This window comes from Hippopotamus amphibius, chromosome 8 (genome assembly GCF_030028045.1).
Source record: "Hippopotamus amphibius kiboko isolate mHipAmp2 chromosome 8, mHipAmp2.hap2, whole genome shotgun sequence".
Taxonomy (NCBI): Eukaryota; Metazoa; Chordata; class Mammalia; order Artiodactyla; family Hippopotamidae; genus Hippopotamus; species Hippopotamus amphibius.
In genome coordinates, this window is record NC_080193.1 from 77,580,577 (window position 1) to 77,599,349 (window position 18,773).

Below are 18,773 nucleotides of genomic sequence, written 5' to 3' on the forward strand. Positions count from 1 at the left end.
ATATGTGTCTCAAAGAGCATGTGCAAACTGCAGGCATGGGACCTTAATCCAGGAACCTAAACTTTAATGATCTTATAAATGAGATCATGGCTGCCCAAGCTTGCCCAAAGGACTTGGTAGAACTTCTGGCATAAAATTTTTTATTCATCTGTTTGTTATTTTACTCTGCATTGCTAGATCTGGAATAAATCCAATCTGCGCCATTTACTGGCTAACTGAATTTACAAAAAATACTTAATTTGTCAGCTTCCTCATCTACATTTCATAGGGTTCTTATGAGGATGAGTACATGTGGGTACTCTGTAAATGACAGCCAATTCTGTTTACTTTTGATATTTTATTTTTATGCTACTCCCATAAATGGTGAATAAATTTAGGCTGAGGGAATCTGCAGTGAAGACAGTCCATGTCTTAGCTTTTCCTTTACAGGGTGACCCATTCTTATGCCTCAACCTATTGCTCTATCTATCATTGTTCCTTTCTAGGCAATGCAGTTTATGAAAATTATCACAGGAAATATGTTCGCTACGGAGAAGCTCAGCATAAGGGAACCAGGTATACAGGACTGAAATGGCAGAATCCTTTCCTAGGATTGGTTCTAACACAGATCTTACAGGTTCTACGTCATCTGCCAGAAAGAGTGTATCTTACAAATTTAACTCCTAAATCATCAAAACTTTAGGCACTTTTGCCACTGCTCTTAAGATTTTTCAGCAGTGTTAAGGGTAGGCTATCTCAAATAAGAGGCAAAATAATTTACGTTCCTTAAAAAAAAAAATCATTCTTTTCTATTTTGGTTCCAGTCTCTAATATGAAGTGTTTGGCGTATGTTAAGATTTACATTCTTACCAAGTCAGAGATTAAGTTTTCAGATATCACTGTAACAGTATTCCAAACTGCGTCTTATGTATCTGATGGCATATAAAATTGTTTCATAAAATTTAAATACTAGAGATGGCAATCTCACTGCCAAAGTTCTATCCTTAGACAATCCAGATTAGACTCTCACATGCTTTATACTGACTTCAAATTTGTGTATGTGCTTAAACATATGCATACCTACAGAATGGATTATAAGACCTTTAAACTATTTAGCTTCAATTCCTGAAAAAAAATTCCTTGCTTACAGTTAGCTGAGAGCTAATGAGAGATCATTCTAGTATTTCCAGAAGATTCTAGAAAAAGAAATACAACTCCAATATAAACTATTCCTGAAAAAGTATAACATAACACAAAATTTTTAGCACTTTGATACATAACTGATATTTCTATTTTAAAACATTTTAAAGAAATCTACATTTAAAAGCAAATCTTGAAGTTAACCACCCCTATGGTAACAAAGGGACTCTCTTTAATAGTCTTACCTTCAAAGAAAAGGAATAGAAGAATAATTTTGAAAAAATATTTTCCAATCTATTCCATATTTATCGTTAATTGAATAAGAGAGGAAAACAAAGATATAGATGGAAAGAATTAAAAAAACAAAAATACTGTGTATAAAAACAGATGATTGAACTTGGTGTACCCCCAAAAAAATAAAAAAAAATAAATAAAAAAAACCCAAAAATAAACGAAGTCACAGCACCCAGATACCGAGGCAGAAACAGAAAACAGCATACAGAGAATATGTATCAAATTGATATAAAATTGTGAATGGAGATATTGTAAAGATAATTCATGCATTTGGTGGTAACTATTTGATGGCTAGGGTTCCTTCAAATGCTAAGGATCTATGATGATGGAATATATTTATATTCAAGAAACCATTTTTTGTGGTCTAAAAAATATCTGAACCAAGAACCTCCCTCTGATGTTATGAGAGCCATCCATATCTGCAAGTATATTAATGTATACATTGAGAAATATTTAGTGTCATATTGTAACAGCTTAAGCCACAGCAAAGATGACCAGGAATATCCAAGATTATCTAATTTTAAGGAAGGTCTATATCAGATCATCAACTTGTTCACCATTACGGCAACTTAATTTCAGCAAGTATATAAAAACTAATATGGACTTCCCTGGTGGTGAAGTGGTTAAGAATCTGCCTGCCAATGTGGAGAACACCGGGAAGATCCCACATGCTGCAGAGCAACCAAGCACATGTGCCACAACTACTGAGCCTGCGCTCTAAAGCCTGCAAGCCACAACTACTGAGCCTACATGCCACAACTACTGAAGCCCACGCGCCTAGAGCCCGTGCTCTGCAACAAGAGAAGCCACCTCAAGGAGAAGCCTGTGTACCGCAATGAAGAGTAGTCCCCGCTCACCACAACTAAAGAAAGCCTGCGTGCAGCAACGAAGACCCAATGCAGCCAAAAATAAATAAATAACTTATATTTAAACCCCCCAAAACCAATACTTCTTTTAACTTCTTTTCATTTTCTTTTCCGATGTCAAGATGAAATAATTCAGATTCTTTTTTTCAATTCCAACTGAGTTTCAGCCAATGCCACACACAGTACTGTACAGAGTTGTAATAATAAAATCTGCTGACTAGACTAATAATAATGGACCCATTAATCACCTATTTATTGGAGAAAAAATGTACTAGGTTCATTTCAACTTGGCAAGAATGTTTTTCAATTTAATTTTCTATTTTTATCATATACATTATGAACGTATAACCCACAAATATCAGGAGAAAGAAATAATGAAAATACTACAACTCCGTGGACTATCCTGAGAATAAAGGAGATAATATACATAAGAATTTTTAGTTTCCTACAAATACAATTTCACTTTAATTGCTGAAGTAAAAATAGGTTTACTGACATGTTTTCCGTATTTGCATCCAATAAGTACACTTTAAGAAGTTTAAAAAATTAGGAAGAAATAAATCCTTAAAACAATTCAAGGGGACCAAATGTCTGTGGTTATTTTTAAAGTGACATTTAAAAGGAAGAAATGATAAAATGGTGCACACTAAGAAAGTAACTGATGACACATCAGAAAACATTTACTAATTCTTAGAATATAGGACAGAAACTTTCCAAATATTAAACTTAATTAGGAAATTTAAGAATAAAAATGTTCTATCAGGGCTACTCAGAAAGAAGGTGCTCTGAAGGAAAGGCACTGTGGAGAAAGCACTGGTCTAGCCTGAGACCTGTTCTGAATTTCTGTTCTACCATTTAGCTCTATGACAATGGGAAGTTTTGTTAACAATTTTGGAATTCAATTTTCTTCTCTTTAAAAAAAAAAAACGGGAATACTGTTTGATTTCTAAGGTTTTTTCACCTTTAAAAATTATCACTCCAGGGAATTGACACTAATCTAAAATTAGAAAACTTGGTTTTAACTGCAGCTGCTTAAACAAGCTGATTACATTTAATTTTCTTCATCCATGAAGTTTTAGACAAAATCACCTCTAAAATCCTCTCTAGTTTCTACTTCTCATAAGAAACATATTACAAAGGGAAAAAAAAACCCCAAAATAAAAAAACCCTCTGAATGGTCCCTTAAAAATAACGAGCACATAAATAACTCATTAGCTGGATCTGAGTGTCCTAGGTAGCAGAGATCTGAGCAAACCCTAAAAGCAGCTCATGGAAGACATCTGCTGCTGAAACTGGGAATTGAGCACATGTGTGAGCTACAGTAAATACAAGGGCAGAAATGAATTTTGTTAGAGAGCAAAGCACTGTCAGGTTAAAAAGGGAAGAAAAACAGTTTTCATGAAAGCTCAACATCCTGTGTGGCAGAATATACACACTAGGTGACTGATGATTTATATGATATAAAATATAAAGTGACTAATAGGAAGAGGTTGTAGCCAACAATAAATAAATAAAACAAAGGAAGAGACCATGAGTAGGATTCTTTATACAGGCCAACAGTTACTAAGGGTACACCTAGAAGGATATACTTTCCATATGAAAATTATCTAGTTTTCCAATTAAGAATTAAAAAAAAACCCACAAAAAACCCTCCCTGAATGGCAAAAACAAAACCATTTATTCTTGTTTTTCAATTGTGTGTAAATTCTAAAGCAGGGATTTCCCTGGTAGTACCATGAGTAAGATTCCATGCTCCCAATGCAGGGGGCCCAGGTTTAGTCTCTGACTGGGGAACTAGATCCCACATGCATGCTGCAGCTAAGAAGCCCAAAGGCCGCAATAAAGATCCCGAGTGCCGCAACGAAGACCCAGTGCAGCCAAAATAATAAACAAACAAATGTTTTTAAAAAAATAAATAAACTCCAGAGCAAAAATAAGGAAAGGTTAATGTCATAGGCTGGCTAGAATAATATGCCAAAGATGACAGGAAAGAAACAGAACTATTCAACTTCTATTTTGCATCCATCTTTTGTCTCAGGAGAATGGTTTTTAGACCAGAAAGAAACTCATGTTGTTAAGACTGATCAAACTGCAAAATAGGTGAAGAGACTGGCTGCCTTAAATGAGTTCAAGTCTCTAAGCTAAATGAATCATTGCCTTGAAATAGAACTTGTGAATGTAATTATAGAACCACTGCTGACAAATCTGAGAAAAAACAGAAAATGGCAAAGGTACAGAAGGACTGTAAGTGGCTAAATATTCCAATGTTCAAAAAGAGAAAAAAGAGATAGAGGATTCAAGAAATTTAAACTGTGAAGTCTGTTGTAGATCTTTTGAAAAAATGTGGAATAGCTTAATACAAATAAGTTTTATCGAATCTTAGAAAAGGAATCAATGAACACCTGATACTTCTATGAATTTACTAAAAATAATAACCAATTAACCATATTTTCTGTTTTAGAGGTACCAGACTAGTAGATCTGTATAAACACTATGTCTTTAGAATTTAGTGAAAGCTCTCTAGTGTCTTTGTGAACAAGTTGGACAAATGAGGGTTAGAGGATAATACAGTGAAGGAGATTAGTGCTTTGTTGAACAACCTCATTCAACAAACCTGACTGGTGTAAGGAGAAACCTATCAGCATGCTATATGGATCTGTGCTTTGCTGTTTTATTCAACATTTTTATCCACAATAGGAAAAAAATATTTAGTGCCTGCAGTAAATGGTTAACTTCCTATCTTATATCTTAAAGAAGGTCCTCTAACCAGTTCACAGTGGATATTGAATATCTGGAAATATATGTATATATACACACACGTACACACACACACACATATATGTATTTGTTGAATTACATTACAATCTTTACAACAAAGGTTCACTCTCAGGAATTTGGGTAGACAATCTATACCAAAGATTAAAAGGACATGAAACTCATCTCACATGTACCTTCAGAGTTTATTTTACTGTGTAATTTCATCACAAATAAGCTCTAATAAGCAGTGTCCAAAAAAAGAGCTGAAAGAAGTACTTTTAATTTTCCTATGTTGCATTTTAAAATAAAATACCTTAGCAAAAAGAAACAGTGTATGTGAGATCAGAGAGAACTCCTGTAAGAAGTATTACCGCATCTACCATCACTAACTATTACAATTGTCACTACTCACACACACTTGAATAGCACTTACTAGTGCCAGACACTCTTCGTACTAATTCACTTAACTGTCAAAAAATAGTCCTAGGTACTACTACTATACCCATTTTACAAATGAGGAATCTGAACTTCAAAGAGGCTAAGTAACAAGCCCAAAGTCACTCAACTAGTAAGTGGCAGAGCCAAGATTTAATCCTGGTAGATTGGTTACAGAGGGTGTCTTCAAATCACAACCATACTATAATGCCAAGGGCATCTCCAAACCTGCAAACTTTTCACTCTTTTGCATTTAAAAAAAACCTACTACCTTTCACTCTCACTAAAGAGCTTTAAGAACTCTACAAGCCTGTGTGAAAGACAGCATCCCATGTGAATTACCAATATAACTGGGAAGAGGAATACTTCTCAAACAGCATCTCAGACTCTCAAAACATACTGGCTTCTTTTTCAGAACAGTACTAACTTTATTGTTAAATGGTCCTCACTCTGAACCTAGATATATTCCTCAGATATTCAGTTTCTGTTTAATTACTAATTACAAATAGAAATGGTTAATAAACAGAATCAGAAGTTAGAAATTATTACCTGAAGAGAATGAACCCAAGTGATTCGACTGCTGCCCTCCTGACATCGTCGTTAACATCACTTACCTAGGAAAAAATTTCAAGGATGATTACATTATACTACATGCATTCTATTACTACATTCATTACATTACTAGAATAAACTGATATGAGAGACCCACATCATCTAAATGTAAACTGGATCTCATTAGTCTATTATTGTAGCCACCTCCCTATTCACAGTTTCACCTTCAGCAGTTTCAATTACCCACAGTCAACTGTGGTCTGAATATTTACTAAATGGAAAACTCCAGAAATAAACAATTTATAAGTTTTAAATTGCATTCCATTCTGAGTATCGTGATGAAATCTCATGCCATCCCACTCTGTCCTGCCTGGGATGTAAATCATCCCTTTGTTCAATGTACCCAAGCTGTATATGCTATCCACCCACTAGTCACTTAGTGGCCCTCTCAGTTATCAGATCAATGTGGTATCGCAGTGCTTATATTCAAATAACCTTTATTTTACTTAATAATGGCCCCAAAGCACTGGAGTAGTGATGCTGGCAATTCAGGTATTCTCTTACTATGCCTAATTTATAAATTAAAATTTATTTACAGGTATGTATGTATGTATACAAAAAAACACAGTATATGTTTCAGTGCTATCTGTAGTTTCAGGCATCCACTGGGGGTCTCAGAATGTATACCCCGTGGATAAGGGGTGGGGACTACTGTATTCCTCTATTAGAATGTCAACCCCAGTTTAGAAAAATTCATCTGAGAATTTCTTCATTTCAAGGCTTAGAAGCCTTTCTAGCTTGGTGAAGTTTAAGATTCAGAGCTACTTCTAAAGACCAGTTCAGCTGTACCATAGCTTTTGTGGGCCACACTGAAAATCTAACCATTCCTTTAACATTGTTTTCAAAAACATGTGTCCTAAATTCAAGCAAAATACAAACATCTAGAACATACCACATGCTGCACTGATAGATAATAAATTACTAATAAATACTGTGCGGTATGAATACCTCTACAAACAAAGAAATAATAATAGTTCTAAGCCCTTTCTGCATGGGAAGATGACCTTGAGTCTAAACCTACTGGATTAAGACATATGCAATGTTCACTGTGTTATCAGGAAACATTGTCACTGAAAAACTATACCTGGGTTGGGTGACTATGAGTCAGAAAAGCCTATTGGGAAACATGGGCATTGGCTTTCCTATATAATGTGTCTCTTGTCACAGAGCACGTCCCTTAGGGGTACCTGGAAGCTAACTTCACAGGCTGTTCCCATTGTTGTTAGATCCTAAGCTGTTCCTATTGTTCATTAGATTTCCCTCCCCTGGGGTGGCTGCACACATTCACATGGTCTTGTCCCTTACAAATGAGGGTGCCCCTTGGACTAGAGTTTCAGAAGTTGCCCCTGAATGACTTTAAGGACTTCTATTCAAACAGACACACTGTTATCCTGTCCTATATCCTTGTGAAAAGCTAAGTGAACCTGGCTGATTGTGTTCAATGAATGAGAATCTGCACCTGAGACAATTGGTGGTGGCTATGTGGTGTGGGTGTTGCAGTCATCAACACATTTAGTGTCCACCTGCAAACTTTCCCTTCCATCTCTATCCAAGAAAGATTAGAGTACTTACAGCAACATGGAGCAGGCGTCGTATAGCTTTGTTGTTACCTGAGCCACAATAAGCCATGGCTACGGTATACATTCCAGATCGTCGAAGAATTGGATCCTAAGAAATAATTCAAGATTAATCAGCAACTTATTTCAAATAGTAACTTCTACAGGCTTAGTTGCATCCATCACGGGGAGTTGGTTTTAGGTAGGAAATGATGAACTCAAGGAGAACCATTTGTGGTTAGTAGTTTTCTAAACAAATGGGGAAATGAAAGACTCTAACACGGGAATAATTAACTGCTTTTAATCCCCAGTATTCTGTGCAACATGCCTATGCTGCCTCATACTTTTTAGAAAGTATAAACTCAAGCCCAATACCAACATTCACTGTCCTATGATTCTCAACTTTCATTTGTCGAACAACAAAGAAGCTTGCTTCTAATTCTATGTTCTAACTTGCTTTCACCTCACCACTTAATTCTTGGGCACTGAGTATCGAGTGGAAGAGATATGGAGTCTGACAGTTGAGCAAAATAATTAGTAGTTTTATCAATAAACTACAGGCAGTGGATGTTTTTATCAGATTACAGAGGACAATACTGTTTACCACTGACTACCTACCATACACAATACCACTGTAAAAACAAAACAAAAAACAAAGGAAGAAAAATCTCACCCAAATAAATAAGTACAGAGATGCGCACTGTTTTCTGATGAAAAAACAATAAACTTTTTATCTTATAAATGATTATGAAATTATCCCCAAAACATTATTTCTAAAAGGAATCAACTTACGTATTTCTAAAGAACCCTTCTAAATCTGCTTATTTGAAAATCACTGAGGTCTTGATTAAATTTAAAATTCTCGAATTAGCCCTGTTCACCTTTTATTTTTTTATTTTTTATTTTTACTTTTTAAATAAAAATATAAATAAATAAATTTATTTATTGGCTTAGTTGGGTCTTCATCGCTGCGCATGGGCTTTCTCTAGTTGCGGCAAGTGGGGGTCACTCTTCATTGTAGTGCGCAGGCTCCTCATTGGGGTGGCTTCTCTTGTTGCGGAGCACAAGCTCTAGGTGCGCGGGCTTCGGCAGTTGTGGCACATGGGCTCAACAGTTGTGGCTTATGGGTTTAGCTGCTCTGCAGCATGTGGGAATCTTCCTGGAGCAGGGATTGGCGGGTGGATTCTTAACCACTGAGCCACCTAGGAAGTCCTTCACCTCTTTTAATTAGTGTTTTTCTTTCCTAAATTCTATTAGGCTTTATATATCTTTCAAGAAGTTTTATCCACAAATGTACCTAGGAGTTCTGATGGAGACAGAGATAGTTTCCAGTAAAGGTTAAGTGTTTCTGTAAATGCTGGATATGATAACTGGAGAGTGAGGAAATGCAGGGAGAAAAGGGTGAATAATATGTGATCTCACCTTATCACGGCAGAGAGATTCAATGAGAGCATCAGCCTCTTCCATCCTCCCATACATCACTAATGCAATGCCAACTGCAAGACCACGCAGAATCTTCTCATGTTGAGTTTCCTGTGCATAGCCGACCATGTCCTCAATAGCCTGGGCATTTTTAGAACCCAACATAACCAAACCTAGGGCCAGACCAGCTGCTTCCCCTAGTGAATAAAAAGCAAAATGTTACAGAATAAGAACTATGTATGTAAAGTAAATAAAACATATCCTACTGGAAGTGTTAACTATTAGCATCAACTATCAAAACAATCATTAGCTTCTGATAGCATTTTTTTCAAGTCATCAGATACAAAGGAGGATAGTTTATGTGGAAGTACACCCATATATTTATAGTTATTTTCCTTTTAAATCTTAATAGGATATACCACCAAATCCTACAGTGATTTCAAAGAAATACTACGGCAATATTTTTTCTACACTATCACCAAACAGTATAGATAGCCCAGGATACAGGTAGATCACTCTAATAAATTTCTATTTGCAAAAGTCAGTTATACAGACATACACACAAGATATATCATTTAAAAAAGCCTATATATCATAAAACATATTTTCATAAGATGAGTTTGATAAATGGGGCAAAATTCATTGCCTCTACAAGTAGAGAAATACATTAGATTTCTACCATAAAATAGAGGTAGAAAACAAATATTACAGTTATATTAATTAATCCTAGGGTTTGTTGTCTTTGAAAAGAATCACTTACCTGTCACAGCATCATCCTGATAAAGGTTTGTTTTTAGCAAATCATACACATCCTGGCGTGCAGTCCCCATGGCAGCCAAACCAAGGCCCAGACTACCACCATGTCGAACGATCTAGAGAAAAAGCATGGGCTCCATTTATTTGCTACACTGTACTTAAAATCTAAGCTTTTGTTCTACTTTCAAAATATACTGTGATATTAGGCATGGAGAGCCGCTGGCCTAGCGAGCATGATCAAAGGATACAGAGGGCCAGTGGTAACCTCACCAATTTCAGTTTCCAAAGAATGCTGCTTACTGATGCAAAAGAACAGTGAACTGAGAAGGAAATAAAAAAAAAAAAAAAAAAAAGGAAGCGGAGAGGGACGGTACAGCTCTCTTTTAATAAGTTTACATCAGAAGGGGAGGAGAAAGATGACAACAAATGAAAGGGAGACGCAGCAAGGAAAGATTTTTTTAGGATAGGTGAGACCCGAATATGCTTATGGAATGAAGGAGGCAGCATAGAAGGAAACTGAAGATAGAGGAGAAAAAGGTATCTAATGGAACATGGTTATGAAGAAAGTGGGAGAAAATGGTGCCAAGAGCAAAAGTTAGTCTTTATTTGAAGAACACTTTTGTGATGATTTGTTACTTTTGAATGCACAGTATTCTTTTATTGCTGACCTGACCCTAATCCTGCTTGGGGGATATTCCTCCTCACTGGTTTGAATCTTGGTGGGACTGTCACTTAAAATAAGCTCCCATCTTCCCCTAGTGGAAGTGTAGGCCTATGACCCAAGACAGGCCAACCAGATGCTCCTTTGAATTTTATTTTATTTTTTAAATTCCTTTTTGGCTGCATTGGGTCTTCACTGCTGCGCACAGTCTTTCTCTAGTTGCGGTGAGCGGGGGCTACTCTTCATTGTGGTGTGCAGGTTTCTCACTGCGGGGGCTTCTCTTGCTGTGGAGCACGGGCTCTAGGCACACAGGCTTCAGTAGCTGTGGCGTGTGGGCAGAGTAGTTGTGCTCATGGGCACTAGAGCGCAGGGCTCAATAGTTTTGGTGCATGGGCTTAGATGCTCTGCGGCATCTTCCTGGACCAGGGATCAAACCTGTGTCCCCTGCACTGGCAGGCAGGTTCTTAACCACTGTGCACCAGGGAAGTACCGCTCCTCTGATTTTAATTTTAATCTTTCTTAAGTGGAATGACCCAAGGACAAAAAACATTTCAAGTTCATTCATCCTGACTGTAGGGCTCTGAAGAGACAGTCCCATTAGTTCCTGTTATCTAGATTCCTAGAACTGCCCTGCTCTTAACGTTTGTGAGAACTGCTTCATCAGCTTTTCCTTTAATTACATAAGCTACTTCCAATAAACTTGTTTAAGTTGGTCAGCAGAGGTTTTTAATTGCTGAACTTTATCTGATAAGCAAAGTTTTACCTGAGACCACAAGAGGCAATGAGGCAGAGATGTGTATGTATAAACTATATAAGATTTGTGGATAGGGGGTTTATCAGCTGAGAAAGACCATCCTACTGGCCTCAGTCTTTTACTGAAGTAGGACAAAGTTTTCTGGCTCACTTAGCTACTCTCTCAATAGCCTTCTAAAAGAGACTACTCTAACATATAAGTTAAAGTCTAAAATCCTATGTCAAGGTTCCTTAAAATAAGAACAGGGCTGTTTAATAAGTTTTTCCAAAAGAGTTAAATTAGAAAAAAAAAATCATCAAACAAGCAATTCTGATTCCTAAAAGAGTACATGAAATTTCTTTGGGCTTTCGTTTCCTATAAAATAATAGAATTAAACTAAATGATCACTAAAGTCACTTATATAACATAACAAGACTGAAGTGTGGGAATACAACATATATTTTATAAATATCTGGTAGTACTTCACTTCTCACACACAAGGTTTAAAGGACTGAGAAGCACAATTTTAGCTTATAGAGAAAGAGGAAATTACTTTCAAAAGAAAAGATTGTAAGAGAACAGTACTAGTTTGGGAATCCTACAAAATTTCTATTCACTAAAATAATCTGGCAAATATAACGTTTCCCTGGACTCTTAAGTAATAAGAATTTAGTTTTTCATTCTAATACTCACATCATTGCTGGCATTCTTAAGCTGGTTAAGCAGATAGTCAATTATATCACCACCATGATTGGCATGAATAAGACCTAGTGCATAGAGACCTCCACCTTCCTGATAGGCTGATCCTGGAGAGGTGTCCTTGGGAAGATATGTTGCCATTAACTGTAATGCTTCCTTCTCGTGACCCTGTAAATATAAGCCACAACAAAGGTGTCAGTAAAAGGAAGTGAGAGAAAAAAAAGACGTAACGTTTTCCATGATTATTGCTTTTTCTCCAGAGTGAAGATGGAAGCAGTGCTCTCTCCTAAGCAACTTTATCACTCACACAAGAAGACAACCTTTAAGTGACCCAGTCACATCCTGGTTAGAAACAAATGCTTCAATTCCCCCCACTCCTTGTTTTACAACATTTCCCCAAATTGGTCTTAAGACTATGCAAATAAATTATTTCAGTTCATCCTTTGAGAAACGGCTTACATAGTCTTCACAGGAAAAAGATTTCCACTTTTCTTAAAAAAAAACAAACACATTTCTTATTTACTTTATCCTTCCCTGTGTGAGGACTGATTTGATTTAATAAAATGTACTCGTCAATGAATTATTCCAAACTTCAATTTTTTTCTTAACTTCAGAAAAATTGCTTCTGTTCTGATGCCTGTTCACAGTGATCAGTATATATTACCTTATGAATTACACCCAAACTGGCTGTGGCTGTAAATTTTGCCCAGTTAGTGGCTCTGGCTAACCATTCCAAGTTATCTCTGTAAGAAAAGAAAGTTTAGCAATACTACTGAAATGAATTCCATAAAGCTTTTTATAACACTAAAGTCAAAGCATTAAAATATTTACCTTGAATTATTACAAATCATTTTACTTTATGGATCTTAAGTTACTGATGATTCTATTTTACCTCCTAAGTTGTTCTTAATATTCTGAGGACTTTTTAAATGCATGAAATGTAATTCTACTATAAACAAAAGCTGAACTGTATCAAATTTCTGAGCTTAACATATTTCATTCAAAAACCTATATTCAAGGCAACTAATAAAGAAAATTATTTTTACCTCAGAACAAGTAGGCATATGCAATTTAAAAAATTTATAAAATAGCAATAGCAGAATTTAAAATTCAGGACTGGCAGCCAGGGAAAGTTCCCCACATTCATGTAACAATGTCAACAGACTCTCTGTCAAAGACAATTTTAAACCGAAGTGGGAACCTACAAGCATATTTACCTAAGAAACTGATCACTGGTGGTCCCACAGTGCATAAAAGAGTTTGCTATAACAGTTGCTGTGTGACATACAGAATTCCTTACTGCGTCCTACAAAAACAAATACAGATTTTTATCATTGGCAAAGTATTCACACAAATGCAACCTTGCGTGTGCACACACAATAAGAGGCCCTGTTTTGTGGTAAAAACATGAATAAACTGAATTGGTATTTGAAATATAAACCTTGGATATTTCTTTATAAAGATTAAATAGCTGGCTTATAAAAAAACAAGCTAGTCAAAGTTTTATCTGTGGTCTTAACTTGAGGTGAGTAGTAGATTTTAGGTAGGAATTTAGGTAGTAGATTTTCTAATTTTTGGTTTCTGAATAGTTTGCCATTTCTCTTCAGTATCTTGCTCAAGGTCTCCAAAGTACTGGGGTGACCTGAGGAGCAATGCTGCACCTCTTCTGGCACTGCACCTCTGGCAGTCTCCAAAGTATTTTGTTTATTTTTAATGAGACTGCATTATAAAGATAAGCACCAGAAAACTGTCATAAATGCAGATTATATTATTCTTTTTGCCATTTGTAAAAAATTATTTTAAAAGTCTCGAGAAGCATGATTACATATGCCTCAATCAAAAAACTGTTTAGTAATGGAATAGTATATGACTATAAAAAAAGAATAAATGATTTTGGGAAAGGATATTGGGTAAAAAACACAGGAAAGAAGATTTTTCATACTATATATCTTTTTATATTAAAATATTTTTTGAACCAGATGAATAGATTATCTGTTCAAAAACTAAAATTAGTAATTGTTAGGATCAATATCTGAATAAAGGTTACAATATCAAGGTAAGAACCCCGGTTCTCAAGGAGTTTGCCATTCAGTGGGAAAAACAAATGCACAAACAACCTATATTATTAATCTTCTGACTGCGGTATTTGTCCAAATGCAACAAGTATACATTCAAATAAAAGCCAAAAAAAAGTGGGGGCTAAAAAAAAAAAAGCCACTAAACTTCCCAAGAGACTAGCACAAAAAACAGGAGCTCAATCAATATTGATTCCCTTTCTTATTCAACAAGATCAAGCATTTCTCCCATCTTATTTTTTAAAAAACTTACTTATTTCCTTGATCAGGAATAAAATGCAACAAATTATTCAATAAGAATAATGTAACAATAATAAATAAATATAATAAATAATAAGTATCATAATATAATAATTACAAATAACAATATAATTAAATAAGAATAATATAAATAATTATATTGTAGTATATAAATAATATTTATATATTAATTATATTATAATTATATGCAATTATATTAAATAAATATAAGTACTTATATTCAACAAAGAAATAAATACAAGAAAAAAGCCTCCATTACAGATGAATTTCCCACCTTTGTGTTTTTTAGAATCATGAGATCTGTGTTATTGTTTCGTATTAAAAACTGCAGATGTAACTCAATAGCCATTTCACCACTTAGAATTTTAATCATTTTCAAAGTCTGGTCCTTGGGCTCTGGACTCTGCCAAAAACAAACAAGAATGAAACTTATTATATTACTGAAATCCAGTAAGCTAACTTTATTTTAACAGCCCTAAACCAGTGAAATTCACAGTCATACACACAACAAAACCCATATTTTAACAGCAGGATCTAGAAAACTCATGTATCATTTACTTGAGAGAAAGAGTAATTTATATATTTCTTTATTAGATGCCACTGAGATATGCTAGCAGCTTGACGGAAGAATACAATTCATTCCAAACTCGCTTCCAATATAAAATATTTTAATATTTAAAAAAAAACTGTAAAAGAGTAACTAATTACTGATGATATACAAGAAGAACTATTTTATACACAGCCAACTTATAGTTTAGGTGAGAATCTCCCTCCTCCAAACTGAGAAAAAAGCACCTTTAATCAACACATATATATGATCTCATGAACTACCAAGCCACCAACACAACTCTCCAACCACATGAAGAAGAGTTAAAATTTACTGACGTGATAACCAGAAACCAAAAATCCTAATGGAGGAAACATCTACATCCAAGAGACCACTGCTCTAATCCTTGCCCCACTCTTCCATGCACCATGAATATTAAAAAAAAAGACAACTAAACTGCTCCCACCCTCTATGATAGGTTGCCATTTATTTGTTAAGAGGCCATACATTTTTCTCACTCTGTGACAGGTAATTCAGAGTTATTCTGGACAGAGTTCATTCTTTGGTAAGGATCTGAGGATTTGACTTCTTTTAAGTCAAGTGCTTTCTGAGAATCAAGCTTTTTTTTTTTTTCCCCTGGCCACACCACACAGCTTAGGGGATTTTAATTCCCCACCCAGGGATTGAACCTGAGCCCTCAGCAGTGAAAGTGCCGAGTCCTAACCACTGGACCCCCAGGGAATTCCCTGAGATCAATCTTTTAAAATTTTACTTTTTATAGAAAATCCATTTTTATAAAATAACTTTGGTATCAAACTTAATAATAAACCTCTATAAAAGCAGGTATGTAACACTTTTAAATAATTTACAATATAGTGTGGAAATATATATTTAAACGGAAACCTCAACTTCAAAAAGCACACTTACCGCTTCTGGTGTCTTTCCTACAAGTACACTACCTGTCTTTTCTTCTGTTTCCATTGAGTCACTAAAAAGAAGAAAACCAAGAGTTACGAATCTGATAAATCTTTTCTGAATAGTGTGTGCGGGTGACTTTTTTTAAAAATCAAATTGAAGATCTGAACCACATCCAAATTAAATATGTTGCAAGGAAAAAAGTTAAAGTACTTCTTAAGTACTGCCATTAGGAAACAAAAGAGATTGTAAAATAAGATGGAGGCAGCCCAGTTACTGAATTTCTGCCAGATAAATTCATAAAAACACACAAAGCAACTAACTAGGTTAGCAAAATGTATGGACAACAATACAACAAAACCAGGTGACAAAGGATCTCCCAGATTCCCAAAACAGAGTCAGGTGAAGATACACTACCACCAGCCACAAGACCAGTCTGAAGTAAAGCAGTTGGAGCTTTACTCTTAAAACTAACCAGCCAACACTTCCTTCTAGGTCAAAGCACTATACTGAGGAGTAAACGCTGGGCATAGAATCCAAATTAAGAAGGCAGAAATGAGGGAAAAAGAAAGCTGAAATAAAAGTGAGAAAGGAAACAGCCAGGAGATCTCAGAACATAAGACATCATTTTGTTTAAAACTCCGCAAGCAAAATAGAAGAAGTTCTAGAGAACAGTGAAGTTAGAAAAACCATCCTAAACAAGCTTCCTTTGTAAATATTTAGGAAAACTAATTTCAGTAAAGATAAACCACTGAAATGGATCAAAGTAAAATCCCATTCAATATTATAAAAAAAAATTATCTGATCTGAAAAGAGGCAAAAGACATGAACAAAATTTTACAAGATATAAAAGAATATTACCTATCAGAAATAAGAAAACTCAGAAACAAAACAACAGGACTAGGGGAAAATTAGGAATGGAGGAAGAAAAATAATTATTTCAGAAAAGATCAACTCAGAAAGAACAGAAGAATAAATAAACACAACACAAGAAAAAGAGACAGTAACAAGAAAATTTTAAATCAAAAAGAAATAAACTAAATGCTATTACCCCATGATCAGGAACAAAGTAAGGATGTTCAGAAATCCTAACCAATGCAGAAAAAAGTTATAAAGGAAGAAGTAAAATTGTCTCTGTTCACAGATGACATGATTCCTATGTAGAAAATTCTATAAAAGGATTAAAAAAAAATTTACTAGACCTAATAAGTGACTTAAGCAATCCAATATTAATATACAAAAATCAATTGTAAGTCTATATATTAGCAACAAACAATTGGAAATTGAAATTTAAATGTACCACTTACAATAGCATCAAAAGACCTAACATACTTAGGAATAAATTCAGGGAAAAAGGTACAAAACTCCAGTACTAAAATCTACAAAACACTGTTGATAAAAATTAAAGAAAACCTAAATAAATGAAGATTATAAGATTACTGGATTATAGTCATTTTGTTAGTTCTAATAAAAGCATAAAACAGCTGAGAATGTTTCTAACTGTACAAACATCTAACCCAAATACCTAAAATCTAGCCCAACTTACCCCATCTGAGATTTTTAATTTACTTGATTAGACAGCACACATGCTACCTGGCAGGCCCCACCCCCGCATCAGACAACCACTTCCATTTCCTTCCAGAAGGGTCCATTTCTTTGGTTTTCCTTAACGTGTCCAGCAGAGTGCAAAACAGAGCAATAGCCTTAGTAAGAGTCTACAATCTATGAAAGCTAATGGTGAAATTTACTCTTAGATTATGTTGTCTATAAATATTCTATCTATCCCCAAAATGAAATAAAGATTGTTGAATTAGTTCTAATGCAGAAAAAGATACTTATACCTGTCTTTCTCTGATCCTGGAACAGTACCCGTATTGGTGGATCCAGGCACAGAAGCAATAGGGGTGCCAACAGTTCGAAGATTCTGGATTACTGATGACAAAAACTGCTGGCTAGCACTTTCATACAAATCAAAACAAATCTGATAAGCCATCAGGAGGTTGTCTTCCTTTACCAGTTTTTCTAAGATATCACTCACGGCCTGAGGATCATCTAAGAAAATTAAGCACTGAAATGCAGATAAAGAACAATTACATAATAATTGAAAACTCCGTCTACAAGACACTTAGAGAGTGATAGTCAACAATATAGGAAACCTTAAAATACAAGCGAAGGCAAACTGGGGCAGACTAACTATCTAGTCTAGCATTCCATTTCTGATCCTGGCACCAAAGTTTTCCTGAAAATGGAATATGCCTTCCATAAGAAAATCCATACAACTTATATTCACAGCTCCTAATACTGTGCCTGGCAATTGGCAATACTCAATAACCAGCTGGAGAATGAATCTTGGCTTCTTTAAATCTTATCCATAAATCACTATCAACTGCTCCTTAACTTGTATTTTCTGCTTTACCATAAACCGTCGGCGTCATTCATTCACTTAACACACTGTATTACGCTGGGCCAGGACAAGAGGCACTAAAATGACCATTTTGAAGCACTTCTCTCACTGCTCTTATGATTTGCCACTTGTTTTAACAAAAACCATCCAATAAGTTAAGGATTTTTCTCTTAAGAATTCAATTTAAATGTTCCCTTAAGCAGCAAATAACTCAATTTCAAACTGAACACATTAATCAGTTATTATAAATTAAGAATAGGAAATTATGGAAACAAAATAAATGACCAATAACAGCAGACTGGTTAAGAAAGGCAAAGTACATCCACTGAATGACTATTGCACAATCAAGAAAGAGTTTGTACAAGAGTTTGTGAAGAGTTAAAACATGGAAAAATGTTAAATTGAAGGACATATATAACTGATACTCTTTGCTTCCAGAGAAGGGAACTTGGCAGCCAAAGGAAAGAAATGGTAAGAAGACTTTTTCCTATATATCCTTTGGTTCTTCATGAATTTTGAGTCATGTAAATGTAATATTATCTGTTCAAAAATATATTTTAAAAGTGTAAAATAAATTTAAAAAAATTTTTAAAGGGACAAACAATCAAATAGCTAAAAGAAATAAAATTATTTCCGAGGAATAAAACTGAAATACACAGAG

At 35.0% G+C, this 18,773-nt stretch overlaps 1 protein-coding gene across 1 annotated transcript in view; it reads right to left on the reverse strand.

Annotated features, from left to right (window-relative positions):
* Positions 1-18,773, reverse strand: part of PSMD1 (proteasome 26S subunit, non-ATPase 1) — a 93,566-nt gene that overhangs the window by 62,421 nt on the left and 12,372 nt on the right. The window contains exons 7-16 of the mRNA XM_057745281.1: positions 17,550-17,776; positions 15,721-15,781; positions 14,521-14,649; positions 13,128-13,216; positions 12,575-12,653; positions 11,905-12,078; positions 9,822-9,933; positions 9,062-9,258; positions 7,656-7,751; positions 6,021-6,085 (exon numbers count right to left, since the gene is read on the reverse strand). Coding sequence (XP_057601264.1) covers positions 6,021-6,085; positions 7,656-7,751; positions 9,062-9,258; positions 9,822-9,933; positions 11,905-12,078; positions 12,575-12,653; positions 13,128-13,216; positions 14,521-14,649; positions 15,721-15,781; positions 17,550-17,776 — 1,229 coding nt within the window. The remainder of the gene's footprint in view (positions 1-6,020; positions 6,086-7,655; positions 7,752-9,061; positions 9,259-9,821; positions 9,934-11,904; positions 12,079-12,574; positions 12,654-13,127; positions 13,217-14,520; positions 14,650-15,720; positions 15,782-17,549; positions 17,777-18,773) is intronic.